Here is a 13,432-nt window from a genome sequence, read left to right as displayed (position 1 = left end):
GAGAAGTATTTCATTCCTCTAGGCCTCAGTCTTCTTGCATATAAAGTGGAGATAACCACAGGAGCTACCTCATTGAGTGGTTGTGAGGACTTCATGACAAAATGTACATAACACACTACTTCAATATCTGTCATACTGCAAATACTCAATAAGTATTGTTATAAATATATAATAATTATAATAGTATAAATGATAAATGTTATTATTAATAAATGGTGGTTCTTAGCTACACTTTTTATGATTGTCATTTAATTATTTCCTCACACCACATGCCTGACACATAGCAGTAGATCCTCAGGAAATATTAGTGGAATGAAAAAATTTTTAATGAATTTCAGTCATGTTCTCTGGGTTAATCCAGCTTGTAGAATATGGAAGGACTGTTTGGAGGTGAAGTCTTTAAGGACCAACTAAGGATAAGCACACCCTCTAGAGCAGGGGTGTCAAACTGGCGGCCTGCGGGCCGCATGCGGCCCTTGAGGTTATTTTTTGTCCCGCGATGTTCTGAAATAAAATGAAAATAGAAAAAATTGTTATGAAGAAAATAGCGCTTAGGGGAGATCGAGGCAATACCGTACACACAATTCCCTTGTTAACCCTTTAACTACTGAAGACGAGTATACACGTGGCCCAGTGCCTTTCTTGGGGGCCTGTGAGCGTGTATAAATGTGCTGACTCAGTTCCGGCGACGTTTGGAAGCGATATGTCTGCCACTCTCAGTGTCACGTAATGTAAACAGATCCCAATAGTGAAAACGTTAAAAAGAGCACTCGGGTAAAAAAAGAATAATTTTAGTTTTATAAATACATTAAATCAAATAAATGTTTAAATAAAAGCAATTATATAGTGTTTTAATTATCCTATCCATATTCCTGAATCCTCACTTCAGAATATAAATTTAACAAAATTTGTAAATGTGATGTGGCCCGCGTGAATCTTGCCTGTTGCACCAAATGGCCCGTGTTTTAATTGAGTTTGACACCCCTGCCCTAGAGTATACAGAACAATGCCTGGATATAGAGAAAATGCTCAGTAAATGTTTTAGAAAGAAGGACGGGAAGGAGGAAGGGAAGGAGGAAAAAAGGAAGGAAGGAAATGAGGGCGGGAGAGAGAAATGAAAGAAGCTCAAGGAGTTTTTAACTTGCACTAAGGATCTCCGGACAAGGGCTGGCTGCAAATAGGATCCCTAGCAAAATGCTTATTAGAGATTTGATATCAATATACCCTAGATCCCTGTAGTCCCCCAAGTTACCCCTAATACAGCCCTCAGCATACTTCTTTCTTATCTGAAAGCCCACACCCAAGTGTGAGCTCTGTGAAGGCAAGAACTGCTTCTATGTTATTCAAAGTTATACATACCTAATACAAAGCAGGTGTTCCCTAAGTAGTTGTTAAATTCTTAACTTGGGCTGAATTTCAATTGTAGTAATGACAGAGTAAATTGTCAGAATATTTTACAAAAAAACAAACAAACTGAATTAAGGCACAGGAAAGTGACCAAAAACAAGCATAAATTATTTAGCCATAAAAAAAGAAGAAAATCATGATGAGATATTACTACATATCTAAAATAACAAAACAGCTAAAATAAAAATAATGACAACCCCAAATGCTGGCAAGCATGTAAAGAAACTGGATCTTTTATACATTATTGGTGGGAATATAAAATAGTACATGCATTCTGGAAAACATTTTGGCAGTTTACAAAAAAAAAAAAACTAGGGGCAGCCAGCTGGCTCAGTTGGTTAGAGCGCAGTGCTCATAACACCAAGGTTGCCGGTTCGATCTCCACATGGGCCACTGAGGTGCGCCCTCCACAACTAGATTGAAACAACTACTTGACTTGGAGCTGATGGGTCCTGGAGAAACACACTGTTCCCCAATTAAGAAAATAAATGTGTACACATTTTGGGGGGCACCTCCTGTATAAATGTTTGCTGTTCATGTGAAGCTCATCCTTTTTTCATAATTTCCACAAAAAAAGAAAACTTACTCACATGAGGCCTTTGCGTGTTTAGCCCACAAAGACAAGAAGAAATGAACAACACAAAGCCAATAACCTTGGACATCCCATTTCTTAGAAGTCCTTTGCACATATGACCCCACCCACCCCAGGCAATGTCCATCATCCATTTCTCACCAACTCCTCCCCTCATCTTAGTTCCTACGAACGCCAAATTCTTCCTGACTCTGTAAGGCAATTCTCTCAAGCCCATTGTCCCAAACTCAGCTCCAGGAACACCCTTCAAAGCCCAGGGCCCTTTGCCAAAATGTCCAATGGAGTTGGACTTGTCTAGATTTCAGAGGGTAATCTCCTTGACTATTTTGACTGATCTGCTTGAGGTTGTCTTCCCCACATCGGGTGCAGTTCTGGTAAACTGAGGATCCTGAATAAATCATAATGAAAGCTAAAATGTATCAAGCACCTACTATGTGCTAGTACTAGGTTAAACACTGTGCATGCATTATCTCATTCAATCTTCACACAAACTCTGTAAGATACTCTTATTATCCCCTTTTACAGGTGAGGAAACTGAGACCACATCGTTTTAGGTTCCTGTGGTTATACTTAAAGTTAGTGACAGAGTCAGATTTCTAAGCACTTTATTGATATTGTTTAGGTGATTGAAAGGGAAGGGAAGGGACTCAGGAGAGAAGCTATGCTGGACAGGTGGGGTTTGGAAACTCTGATATATAAGGTGGTGGTTGTTTCCATAGAGGAGATCACCCAGAGAGAGTGAGAAAGCCCAATCCTAGAGACTCCAGTGCTTGAGTGAGGTGCAGAGAAGAAAAGGCAATAGAAGGATTTAGATGGTGGAAGCCTGACAGGGCTGGCTTCAAGAACAAAATGGCCAAGGGCAGGCCGGGGTGCCAACAGCCTGTCCTGACGATGGGAGAAGGGTTAGACCTCACTGGTGACCTTCGGGAGACCGATTTATCTCCTAGCTGGGGTAGAAGTAGGGAGGTGAGAAGGAGAGGAAGTTTGGAGGTGGGTGCAAACAACTCTGCTACGGAATTAGCAATGAACAAGAGGGAGGAGGCAGGTGGGGGTATTCGCAGGATGGCTGATCCAGGAAGGGCTTGGGTATGTTTTAATATGGAAGAGGCCTGTTTGTGTGTAGAGAGAAAAGAGGTGGGTGGAGGTGGGCAGAGCTTGCTGAAAAGTCTGCAGAATCTGAGGCCAGCTTGGTCTGGCGAGAGGACTGACCCAGACTCTCAGGCAGAAGTGGGAGGACGGAGGGCAAGCGGTGGAGCGCAGGCTGCGTGTCAGGGGGAAGGTGCTAGGCCCTGGAGGTCAGGCTGGAAGTGGACCTCACACAGAAACTGGACCATAGTCTCCGTCCTGCGCTGCGGCCGCTCCTCGGATTTCAGGGCTGGGGCCTCGGGGAAGTCCGACAGAGGGTGGGCGCTGGCAGCTGGACGGAGCGGGGCGGAGCTGGGCTGAGGACACTACCTCCCTCCCCAATCCTCTCAGGTGACAGACCCCGCGGGCCCCCAGCCCCGCCCCGCCGCATATTCAGGGGGCCGGGCCCTCTGCGTCCGAGAGCAGCCAGCGCCAAGTGGGGAGCCTCTGCCGTCTGTGCGTGCGTGGACCCGGGCCCCCGTCCTTCTCCAACCTGCCGCCACCATGACTGCCGTGGCCGCCCCCCGCAGCCTCCTCATCCTCCTCCAGGTGCTCGGGCTCGCCCTAGCGCAGATCGTAAGTCCCGCTGCCACTCCGGAGCCGAGGTCCGGGTGCGGGGTGTGGGGTCTGGGGTCCAGGACCCAGGAGTCTGGTGAGGGCTCTGCCTGTCCTCCACCCTCTACTGACACTCCTGAACCCAAGGCGCAAGTCACCTAGGTAGGTGCACTTTCGGGGCGCATTCCGGCACGGTGAAAGGAGGTTGATGAGCCGGGGAGTTAGAGGGACCCTGTCCCGAGATGCTGGGCCCTGCCAGGGACAGCATCGTGGGACAGGAGCTGGCGCTAGTTCCTGGCAGCCGGACGAGCCCAGGTGGCGGCGGAGACAATGGTGCCCATTCACCCGGCTCGGGAGCCTTCGCCCCCTCTGCTTCCCAGGGGGCGCCAGCTCCAGCCAGACGCCTCTCTCCCCCGGCCACCGCTTCTCCGTGGGGCTCGCGCGTGTCACTTCCGAAGGCCGCCTGGGGGCCGGGGATCTAACGGGACGTGGGCGCAGTGGGGCAGGGCCAGAGTGCAGTCCAATGCCCTGTGCGGTTTGCAGCTCTCTGCGGGGTCTCCAGCCTAGGGAGGGTCCCGGGCACTTGGCACGCGGAACCCTTGTCTGGGTCGGAGCTGACCCCCATAAGAGGGCCACGCTAAGGAGAGGGGTGCTCTGAGTGGGAGGAGAGAACAGGCTTCCCCTCCCCACCCCCCACCTTCCTTTCGGGTTTTACCCACACCAGGGGGAGGGGAGGGAGTGCCTACTCACCATCCGTGCCTGTTGTTCATCTAAAAACAATACGAGTAACCCTTCCCTTCATTGTACCATCTGTGACTTATTTGAGCCATCAGGATCCCGGTCTATTCCGCACCACGACAGCACAAGGGCAGCGTGGTACAGGGGAAGGAATTGGGCAGAACCAGGACGGAATCCTGGCTCCACCACTTATTCTCTGTGATCATTCTTAATCTTTCTGAGCCTGTTTCAGCTGCAAACGGGGGCTCAAAATAGCATCCTCCTCACAATTCTGAGCATTCACTAAGATACTATACGTAATGGCACACAGTATCCGGTACACCGTATGTTCTCAATAAACGGGAGTTTGCTGCTCCCTGAGGGCGCTGTCTTTCCTGGAAGAGGTGAACTCCTGGGACGCTCCTCTCCATACACTGTCTGAAGGCTGCACCCCTGTGTGTGTTTTCAGAGAGGTCCGCCAGGAGAGCGGGGTCCCCCGGGGCCCCCAGGGCCGCCGGGAGTGCCTGGATCCGACGGCATCGACGTGAGTCTCTAACCTGGGACGGGAGGGGGAGGGATACTGCGGACAAAGGCGAACTTTGTGAGCCGGGGGACGGGTGGTGGAGGTGGTGTCTGGAGATGCAGTGCCCCCTGTTGCCAGTAGGCGGCGCTGGCCCGCACCACAAGGAGCCCGTTTGTTCTGCAAAAACCTCAAACCAGTAGGGAGATGCAGAGCCGGTTATAGCTGCCCACCGACAAGGAGCTGCTGTGCTGCCTGCCCACCGCAGATCACAGCGATTCCTTATCCCTCTCTCCTCCTCTCCCCTTTTTGTGGAGTGGGAGACGCCTTAACCCCTCGCCCTGCCCTCTGGCACGTCTGGATGCTCTTTCAGGGTAACTTGGGAGCCTTGGCCAGACCACTGAGTAGTTAGTTGGGGCCAGACTCTTGTCTCTTCCCTTTGCATTTCTCCCTGATTTAGAACCATCTGGGCTTGTTCCCTGCTCTCCCTAGCGTGAGGGTTAAATATCTCATTCAGGAGGCTCCCCCAGGAGGTCAGCTCCATGTTTACCCATCTGGACAGACTTCTATTCAGCCCGGTGCCCCCACCCCCCAAACACAGGACGCTGGATCCCAGCCAGGTCCCTGGATGCAGCAGGCTCTGAAATGCCTAGAGGCCTCTCTGGGGCTGGATCTGACTCCAGACCCTTCCTGTCCTCTACCAAGGGTCCTTTGTCACAAGGGAAAGGAGGTCCTTCCTGCGTTGGGGAGTTTGAATCTGCCTCCTTCATAGGGCTTCTTGGTCCTTGCCTCTGCCCCAGTCTCTTGTTTTCCTGACCTCACTCCAGACGACGGCCGCTGCCGATGTCACTCACCTCCCCTTCATGTTTTTCTGAAACTTTCTTCCCACACTTGCCCAAATCCAACAGGCACCAGCTCGCGGGGGTAACTTGGAGCCCGCAACCCCGTTTGCAAGTCTCATAACTGGTACCTTACCAGCACTGGCATGCCTAAAACCCACCTACATGTTGATATCACCCTCTCCGGCCTGGCTGGGGTTGATTTCAATTAACCTATGACATTTTTTTTTTGAGGGAAACAGAGCTATTTTCCTAAAAAGTGCAAGGCTCAGGGGATCCAGGACAGAAGAGACGATAGTGAAGAGACAGGCATGTGGGACTGTTCACCCAGGGCCTGCATGGGCCCATTTGGGGTAGCATGAGCCAGGGCTTGCTCTCACCAACTTGTATCTTGCAGGGCGACAAGGGCCCCCCTGGGAAACCTGGCCCTCCGGTAAGTGCTTTTTCCTCTTTGACCTTTGATCTTTCCAGTTCTTGCCCTCTGGCTAATATTGGCCCCACCTTTGTTTCCAAGGGACCTAAGGGAGAGCCTGGTAAAGCGGGGCCTGATGGGCCGAACGGGAAGCCCGGGATTGATGTGAGTAGCCTGGTTCTGGCATCTTCCCTCATATTCTGCTCAGAGAGGGGCAGCAGGATGGAAACTCTATAGCTGAGCCCCCTTCCTCTTCATGTGACTTGTAATCTCACTGGAACCCCACACGTGCCCTAGGAGCATGGTGTCATGAGCAAATGGGAACCACAGAGTGCTTCTGTTTGTCTGCAGCAGCCAGGATTTATCTCACATTTCTGGCCTCCAAGTATCAGACTGAATACTCTAGGAGGAGCTGTCCTTGTGCGCCCCATCCTCTCCTCCCCTCTTCCCTTCCCCACCCCACCCCCTCGCAGCCCCAGGTGAAACTCAGGAAAGGAACATTATTTAGCTAATACCACAGAGTTCCCAGGGGCCCCAAGGTCACAGGCTCCTGTACACAGCCAGGGCCATTGGACAGCCATCTGGTTGGGGGATGCACTTGGGTCAGTCACTGAAGGATGGGAGGAGGAAGAGGCCCCCAGGAGTTGCCTTTGCCCTTTTGGCTCAAGAGGTACCCACCAGAGCTGTGCCAAGGCACCAGGGTCCCTCCAACTTGTCCACACCCTGCAAAGATTACAAAGCACATTGCCTTCCACATCAGTTCTCATATCCAACCAGAGAGGTAAGCATGATTATTAACCCATTTTGCAGATGAGAGGACAAAGGCTCAGAAAAAGCTGCCAAGGGCAGGCATCAAATAAAAACCATTCCAGACTTGTATCTAGGTATCTAGGTCTTCTAGACTCCTAAACTGGTAGGCATGAGGCCGGGGCTGACAAATCTTTGAGACTTGGTTTCTCATCTTTCAAAAGAAGATAATCCTTTTTTTGTCTGTCTGCCTCCTGTAGTTGCCGTGGGAACTGGGCAGAAGGGAAAGTGAGGTGTTGAGGATCCTAGACCTTCAAAGAGTGGGGTGAAAGCAGTCTGGGCCCACTCAGGAGAGACCTCCAAATCTGCCTTGCCTGATGGATCAGGGAGCAGTTTTGCCTCTCACTGATCTACCTTCTTTCTTCCCCCAGGGTCTTACTGGAGCCAAGGGGGAGCCTGGCCCTATTGGGACCCCCGGAGTCAAGGTAAGTGGTCTGCTGGGGACTTAGCATGGGCAATTTAGAGCCAGAGCTTGGGAGCGGCTGCAGTAGAGAAGAGCAGGGACCCAGGAGACCACAGCCTCTGAGCTTCTCCCCTTGCTCTTGCAGGGCCAGCCCGGGCTCCCAGGTCCCCCTGGCCTGCCGGTGAGTATAACCTGCAAAGGCTTCGACGACCCTTTGTGGGTAGGGAGGACTTGAAGAAAGAGCCATGAACTCAATCCCCTTTCCTTCTGTTTCAGGGTCCTGGCTTCGCTGGACCTCCTGTAAGTCCTTAAGGGTCGGCAGGGTCCCTAAGACTCCTAGGGAAGGAGAACACAAAAGGGCTTCTAGGGGACTGGCCATCATGGGGAGGGGCCAGCGTGCTCTGATGGTGTCAGAAATGGGCAGAATTGCCAGAAATCTCTGGCCCTATCCACTGGCTCTGGGATTCTCTTGTCCTTAAAGCTCTAATCTGTCAGACCTCTGGGGTTGGTTGCTAAGTAGAAGTGGGGAAGGGCTAACCCTCCAAGGCATCCTGGCCAGTGACATCTCTGCTCTTAGGGACCACCTGGACCAGTTGGGCTCCCTGGTGAAATTGGAATCACAGGCGCCAAGGTGAGCCCCAGACACCCCTCTGCTCACTTTGCCTCTTGTCCTCTGCCTCCTAGCTGGCAGGCTAGGTGTCTAGCCAGGAGTTCCTGGGCCTGCTTCTGGCTGTCAGGGAGCTCCTCCAGGGCTGGGGCAGAAACCCCACGTGCTGAGCCCATCCTGCAGTAGGTCTTTCAGGGAGGCCAAGGGCTGGAGCCATCCTTTGTCAATCAGGCTTTGATCTCTCTGAGAGCCCAGACCTCAGGAGGTGACCTGGAAAGAAGGCTGGGCAGGTGCATGATTTGGGCCTCTCTTGCTTCCAGGGGGATCCAGGACCAGAGGGACCATCAGGGCCCCCAGGCCCCCCTGGGAAACCGGTAGGTGCCCTCAGACCTCCCACATGGCAATGTGCAGCTGAGAAGGGAGAAGGGTCCTTGGCGAAAGCCTGGGGCGGAGAAGGTTCGGGTCAGGCTCCATCTCCACACATCTCCTCTTAGGGCCGCCCCGGAACCATCCAGGGCCTGGAAGGCAGTGCGGATTTCCTGGTGAGAGGTGGTCCTGGGGTGGGACTAATGGAGGAACGAGGCGGGGGGCGCAAGGGATGAGAGAGGGGGCACAGCTGGAGAGGGGCAGTGGTGGAGATAGGGTGGGTCAAGGGGAGACAGGGTCAGTGGGAGATGGGGAGAGGCTGCACAGAGTGGCTCAGACAGGTGGGGTGGGAGGAGGGTTTGGTAGTTGGTAAGATGGGAAGCACTGCCCAGCTGGCCTGAGGCAGGTCCGTGACCATGGAGCCCTGTGGAATTTTCTTTCCAGTGCCCAACTAACTGTCCAGCAGGCGTGAAAGGCCCCCAGGGACTGCAGGGAGTAAAGGTGAGCCAGCTCCTGGCCCAAGTCTTGGGAGGGAGGAACAGGCGTTCGGGAGGGGAACTCACACTGAGCTCCATCCTTTCCTTTAGGGGCATCCTGGCAAACGTGGGGTTCTGGGAGATCCCGGCCGCCTGGGGCAGACGGTACGTATGAGGGCAGAGGGCCATAGCAAAGGTATGTGGAGAGGACCCTACCTGTGCCTCCCCCTTCCTCCTTCCTTCTCCTTTCCCTGTGGGTCTCTGGACACAGAGCCTCGAGCTGGGAGTGTGTCCCTGGGCAAGTCTCTTCTCCGTGCTGGGCCTCCATTTCCCCACCTGTCTGTTACATGGGACTGGAAAGGGATGGTATCTTTGGTTGTCTGTATACTTGACGCTCCACCTACCTGCTTGTCTGATCACTCATTCATGCCCCGTAGGGTCCCAAAGGAGATGTGGGTGCTTCTGGAGAGCAAGGCATCCCTGGACCGCCGGTAAGGAACACTTCCCCTAGGGCCTCCTCTCCTCATTCTAGGAGACCTTCATGGAGTCAATTGCCTGCTCTCGCCTCTAACTTGTGAAAGAGATGGCTGTGCCCAGCTGGCATGTCTCTGGGTGGGGAGAGGAAGCTGAGGCTGACTGCCAGAAATTGGGGGACAGGAACCAAGGCTGTCAATCAGCAGACTTGGATGAGGCCCAGGTTCTGCCACTGTCCCTTTGCGTGACCATGGCGCGTGCTTTCCCGTCTCTGACCTGTGGTGTCCCCACTATGAGATTGGGACTCTGCTGCTTGTCTCAGAGGGCCATTGTAAAGATTAGGGGTGGGGATCAGAGAAGGTAGCATGAAGTGGGCCTTGCAGTTGCCATCGCTGTGATTCTTCTGTCTTGACAGGGTCCTCAGGGAGTCAGGGGCTACCCGGGCATGGCGGGGCCCAAAGGAGAAACGGTGAGTCTGGGGGTGTCCTGTAAGAGCTGCCCTGACAGCCCTCTGGATCCTGGGGTCCAGCCGGAACTGACCTGCACCTCCTTCCTCTCCCCAGGGTCCTCGTGGGTACAAAGGCATGGTGGGCTCCATTGGCGCCGCGGGGTCACGAGTAAGTCTGTTCCCGGCACCTCCCCACACACCTCCTCCATGCTGGACCCCCCCCCCCCGGGGCTGCAAAGAGCTGGGATGCAGTTCCCCCTGAGGCGTTTAACCTGAATCCTGTTTGTCCTTCTTGCCAGGGTGAGGAAGGTCCACGGGGGCCACCAGGCCGAGCTGGGGAGAAGGGCGACGTGGTAAGTCCTCAGGCTCCTGTCGTCCAGTCAGCAGGGATCCTGGGGAGTACTGGGCAGGACTAACCTGCACCTGAGCCGTGTGTGTGTGTGTGTGTGTGTGTGTGTGTGTGTGTGTGTGTGTGTGTAAGGAGTGTCTGTGCCGAACCTCGTCAGCTCCACCAGCCCCCAGTCTTCCAAACCCAGCCTGCTGTTGATCAAATTCAGACTTTGGAGAAGCCATGAGATCTAGTCCTACAGTCACTGGGGCCAGACAATGAAATTCCAGCAAATCAGCCATGGGGCTAATGGGATTTGGTCCAGATCCCAGTTCTCTTAACTTTTTTTTTTTTTAATTAATAGACTTTATTTCTTTTTGAGGAGTTTTGAGTTTACAGAAAAAAACTGAGCTGAAAGTAAAGCTAATTATTATATTTTTAGTTTTTTATTGTGCACGCTTGAAAACATATGCAAAAATAGAGAATGATATAATGAACGCCCGTTTAACCCATCTCCCCTAAATTAACATTTTGCCATGCTCACTTCATCCTTCCCTTCTTCCCCTTCCTTCCTTCACTTTGTTATTGCTTCGCTCTGATATTTCAAGAAAATCCTTAACATCATGTCAGTTTACCCCTAAATACTTCTGTACGTACCTTTAAAAATATGGACTTTTTCTGATGTAATCACAATATCATGATGACACCAACAAAATTATCAGTTATTCTTTAACATCATCAAACAGCCAGTCTGTGTTCAATTTTTCCCAGTTAGCTTAAAGATGTCTCTTCAGGGCTCTAGTCCCAATTAAGTCCCAAACAAAACCCACACATTGCATTTGGCTGTTGCGTTACATCAGTGGGGCTCAGGGCCTTGGTGGCGCCTCAGTGAGCGCTGGCCCCTTCTCACCACCCCCAGCCTAGCCCCTTCTGCTTGGAACCTACCTCTACTCCCTCCTGCTGGGTTCAGGGCCAAAAGGGCACTCCCAGGCCCCTTTCCTCCAGCCCCTGCGCAGTGTAGCCCGTGCCAGAGGGACCCTGGGACAGAGGTCAGTTTTCAGCTCTTTGCCTCAGTGAACAGCCAGATAGGGGTTCAGCATCCTGAAGGTGACCTCATCTCTATCTACTTTGCAGGGCAGCCAAGGTGTTCGAGGACCCCAGGGAGTAACAGGCCCAAAAGGAGCAACTGTGAGTGGCCCACCGGGACGAAGGGTGGGGTCCAGTCAATTCTGTCCAAGCCCCCAGAGGACGTGGAGGCTGGGACTCTAGACTGAACTGTTAGAGGCTCTGTCACCTTGGGAAATGTCCTTTCTGTGCCTTAGTTTTTTCATCTGTAAATAGGGTGGGAGAGGTCGTGGGAAACTTGCAGCACTCTGGGACCCTTCCACCCACACAAGAGAAGGATGGTGGTCCAGCCCCCAAAGTCTTCTTCCCACTTCCACTCCCCTCCCCCAGTTGGCTGGTGGGGCTCTGCAAGATCACCAGACCCGCTTCCTGCTTGCGCAGTGCAGTTGTCACAGAGGGACACGGGTGGGTGGCCTGATCCCAGGCATCTCCTCATTGTAAGTCTACCCTCAACTCTACTCCTGAGCAGGGTTCCCCGGGCGTCGACGGCAAGGACGGGCTCCTAGGCATACCTGGCATGAAGGTAGGCATGGGGACTGCTGGTGGGGTTGGGGCCAGGGACCCTCAGGGGTGTCCGCGACACATCCCTTCCTGCCATTGGGCCATAGTTTTCATGCCTGCACCTGGGTAGAAGCCATGGACCCTCTGGATGGAGCTCTCATTTGTGCCTCTGGTTCTCTGTCTCGCCCAGGGCAGTACAGGACTGGCGGGGCGGCCAGGAAGCCCAGGGCACCAGGGCCTAGCAGTGAGTATGCAGTAGAATCACGGGAGCTGCCCCATGGCCAGCAGCTTCTCCTCAGAGAGGTCACGCGCTCTGTTGCCCACCTCCCCACAGTGGCATGAGTGGCTGATGAAATCAAAATCCACACCTTGTCCCCACCCAGGGTCTCATCACTACCTCTGTGGCCTCTGGCCTGGCTTAGGCCTCATCTTTTGGCCACTCTAGTCCTCCATGTTGGCTAGGTAGAATCTGACCATTTCCATGCTACAGCACCTTCCAGGGCCCTCACTGCCTCCAGGAAAGTCACTCCGTCCAGTCAGCCAAGAAATAGTTACCGAGTACTCGAGGTCCACTGAGTGCCAGAGAAACAGTTCTAAACAGGACAGCTATAGTCCTTGCCCTCACAGCTCATCTTAGCATTCAAGGACCACCTCAATCCGATCAGCTTGCCACTGCTGCCTTTGTAGCCACTGCCCTTCATGCTTTCCCTTCTCAATACTGCCTTGGATTTTCTGCCCTCATGGCTTCAGGCCTTTGCCTACCCCTCTGCTTAGAATGCCCTTACCCATCTCTCTGTGCCTTCTCACCATTCAGGCCTGCCTCTGGACCACACCTTTTGGGAGCCCCGTCCATGGGAGCACATAACCCCTCCCCCCTCCCCACCACGCTCCCTGCTGGAGGGCCTGCTAACGTGCCCATGTGCAGACTTTGTATCTGTATGCACCCACGTGTCACGTGTGCCTATGAGAACACAGCGTGCTCCTCTTCTCTGCATGGACCACAGGCCCCTCTGTCCCCCATCCTCTCCCACTAGGGTTTGGGGGCTGGGCATCATCAAGTTCATGAGGCTATGTCTGGGCCTTCTGTTGTTCAGCTCCCACAAGGGGAAAAAGGATCTGGATTAGATTTGGGGGTAGAGGGGTGGGCGGTAAAGCACAGGTGCATGGGATTCCCCCATGCCAGGGCAGGAACTGATGTCAACTTCTTTCTACAGGGTGTGCCAGGCCAGCCTGGGACAAAAGGCGGCCCTGGGGACAAGGTGAGATAACCCCAAGTTGGAAGCAGTATGGCTTCATCTGAGCAAGGGAGCCTGGGGGCAGGGATCAGGGGTGTGTTGTAAAGACTCAGGCCTCACCCCAGGTTCAGCAGCTTGGCCTGGACACACCTCCTTCCTGCCTTCTGCCCCCTGCCCCTCATCCCAGCTCAGTGGAGACAGGATGGCATGGCTCCAAATTCAGAGGAGAAACAGACACAGGAAAATCAATGAAGTCCAGAGGACCTGACCAAGAACATCCTCTCCCTTCCCAAACTCATTTGGTTCCAAAGTCTGTTTAGGGTTCATTGGGTTCTCTAAGGCCAAGAGCCTGACTGGGCCACCCAGACTGACCTGAGACTTGTGTTTTTCTGTAGGGTGAGCCAGGCCAGCAGGGCTTCCCTGGATTCTCTGGTCCCCCTGGGAAGGAGGTAAGTGTTCCCTCCTTTGACACAAGGGCTTTTTTTTTTTTTTTTT

The 13,432-nt window shown here is 53.2% G+C and overlaps 1 protein-coding gene across 1 annotated transcript in view; it reads left to right on the top strand.

Annotated features, from left to right (window-relative positions):
- Nucleotides 1-3,114: 3,114 nt before the first annotated feature.
- COL9A2 (collagen type IX alpha 2 chain) overlaps nt 3,115-13,432 on the top strand; it is a gene marked incomplete at its 3' end in the record, with an annotated part of 16,128 nt that continues 5,810 nt past the window's right edge. The window contains exons 1-21 of the mRNA XM_019643687.1: nt 3,115-3,700; nt 4,866-4,940; nt 6,153-6,188; nt 6,270-6,332; nt 7,346-7,399; nt 7,523-7,558; nt 7,654-7,677; nt 7,955-8,008; nt 8,305-8,358; nt 8,479-8,526; nt 8,795-8,851; nt 8,938-8,991; nt 9,264-9,317; nt 9,716-9,769; nt 9,864-9,917; nt 10,048-10,101; nt 11,211-11,264; nt 11,671-11,724; nt 11,893-11,946; nt 12,917-12,961; nt 13,333-13,386. Coding sequence (XP_019499232.1) covers nt 3,629-3,700; nt 4,866-4,940; nt 6,153-6,188; nt 6,270-6,332; nt 7,346-7,399; nt 7,523-7,558; nt 7,654-7,677; nt 7,955-8,008; nt 8,305-8,358; nt 8,479-8,526; nt 8,795-8,851; nt 8,938-8,991; nt 9,264-9,317; nt 9,716-9,769; nt 9,864-9,917; nt 10,048-10,101; nt 11,211-11,264; nt 11,671-11,724; nt 11,893-11,946; nt 12,917-12,961; nt 13,333-13,386 — 1,104 coding nt within the window. The remainder of the gene's footprint in view (nt 3,701-4,865; nt 4,941-6,152; nt 6,189-6,269; nt 6,333-7,345; nt 7,400-7,522; nt 7,559-7,653; nt 7,678-7,954; nt 8,009-8,304; nt 8,359-8,478; nt 8,527-8,794; nt 8,852-8,937; nt 8,992-9,263; nt 9,318-9,715; nt 9,770-9,863; nt 9,918-10,047; nt 10,102-11,210; nt 11,265-11,670; nt 11,725-11,892; nt 11,947-12,916; nt 12,962-13,332; nt 13,387-13,432) is intronic.

Source organism: Hipposideros armiger, unplaced genomic scaffold (genome assembly GCF_001890085.2).
Source record: "Hipposideros armiger isolate ML-2016 unplaced genomic scaffold, ASM189008v1 scaffold_82, whole genome shotgun sequence".
NCBI lineage: Eukaryota > Metazoa > Chordata > Mammalia > Chiroptera > Hipposideridae > Hipposideros > Hipposideros armiger.
This window is presented reverse-complemented; position numbering and strand designations above follow the sequence as displayed.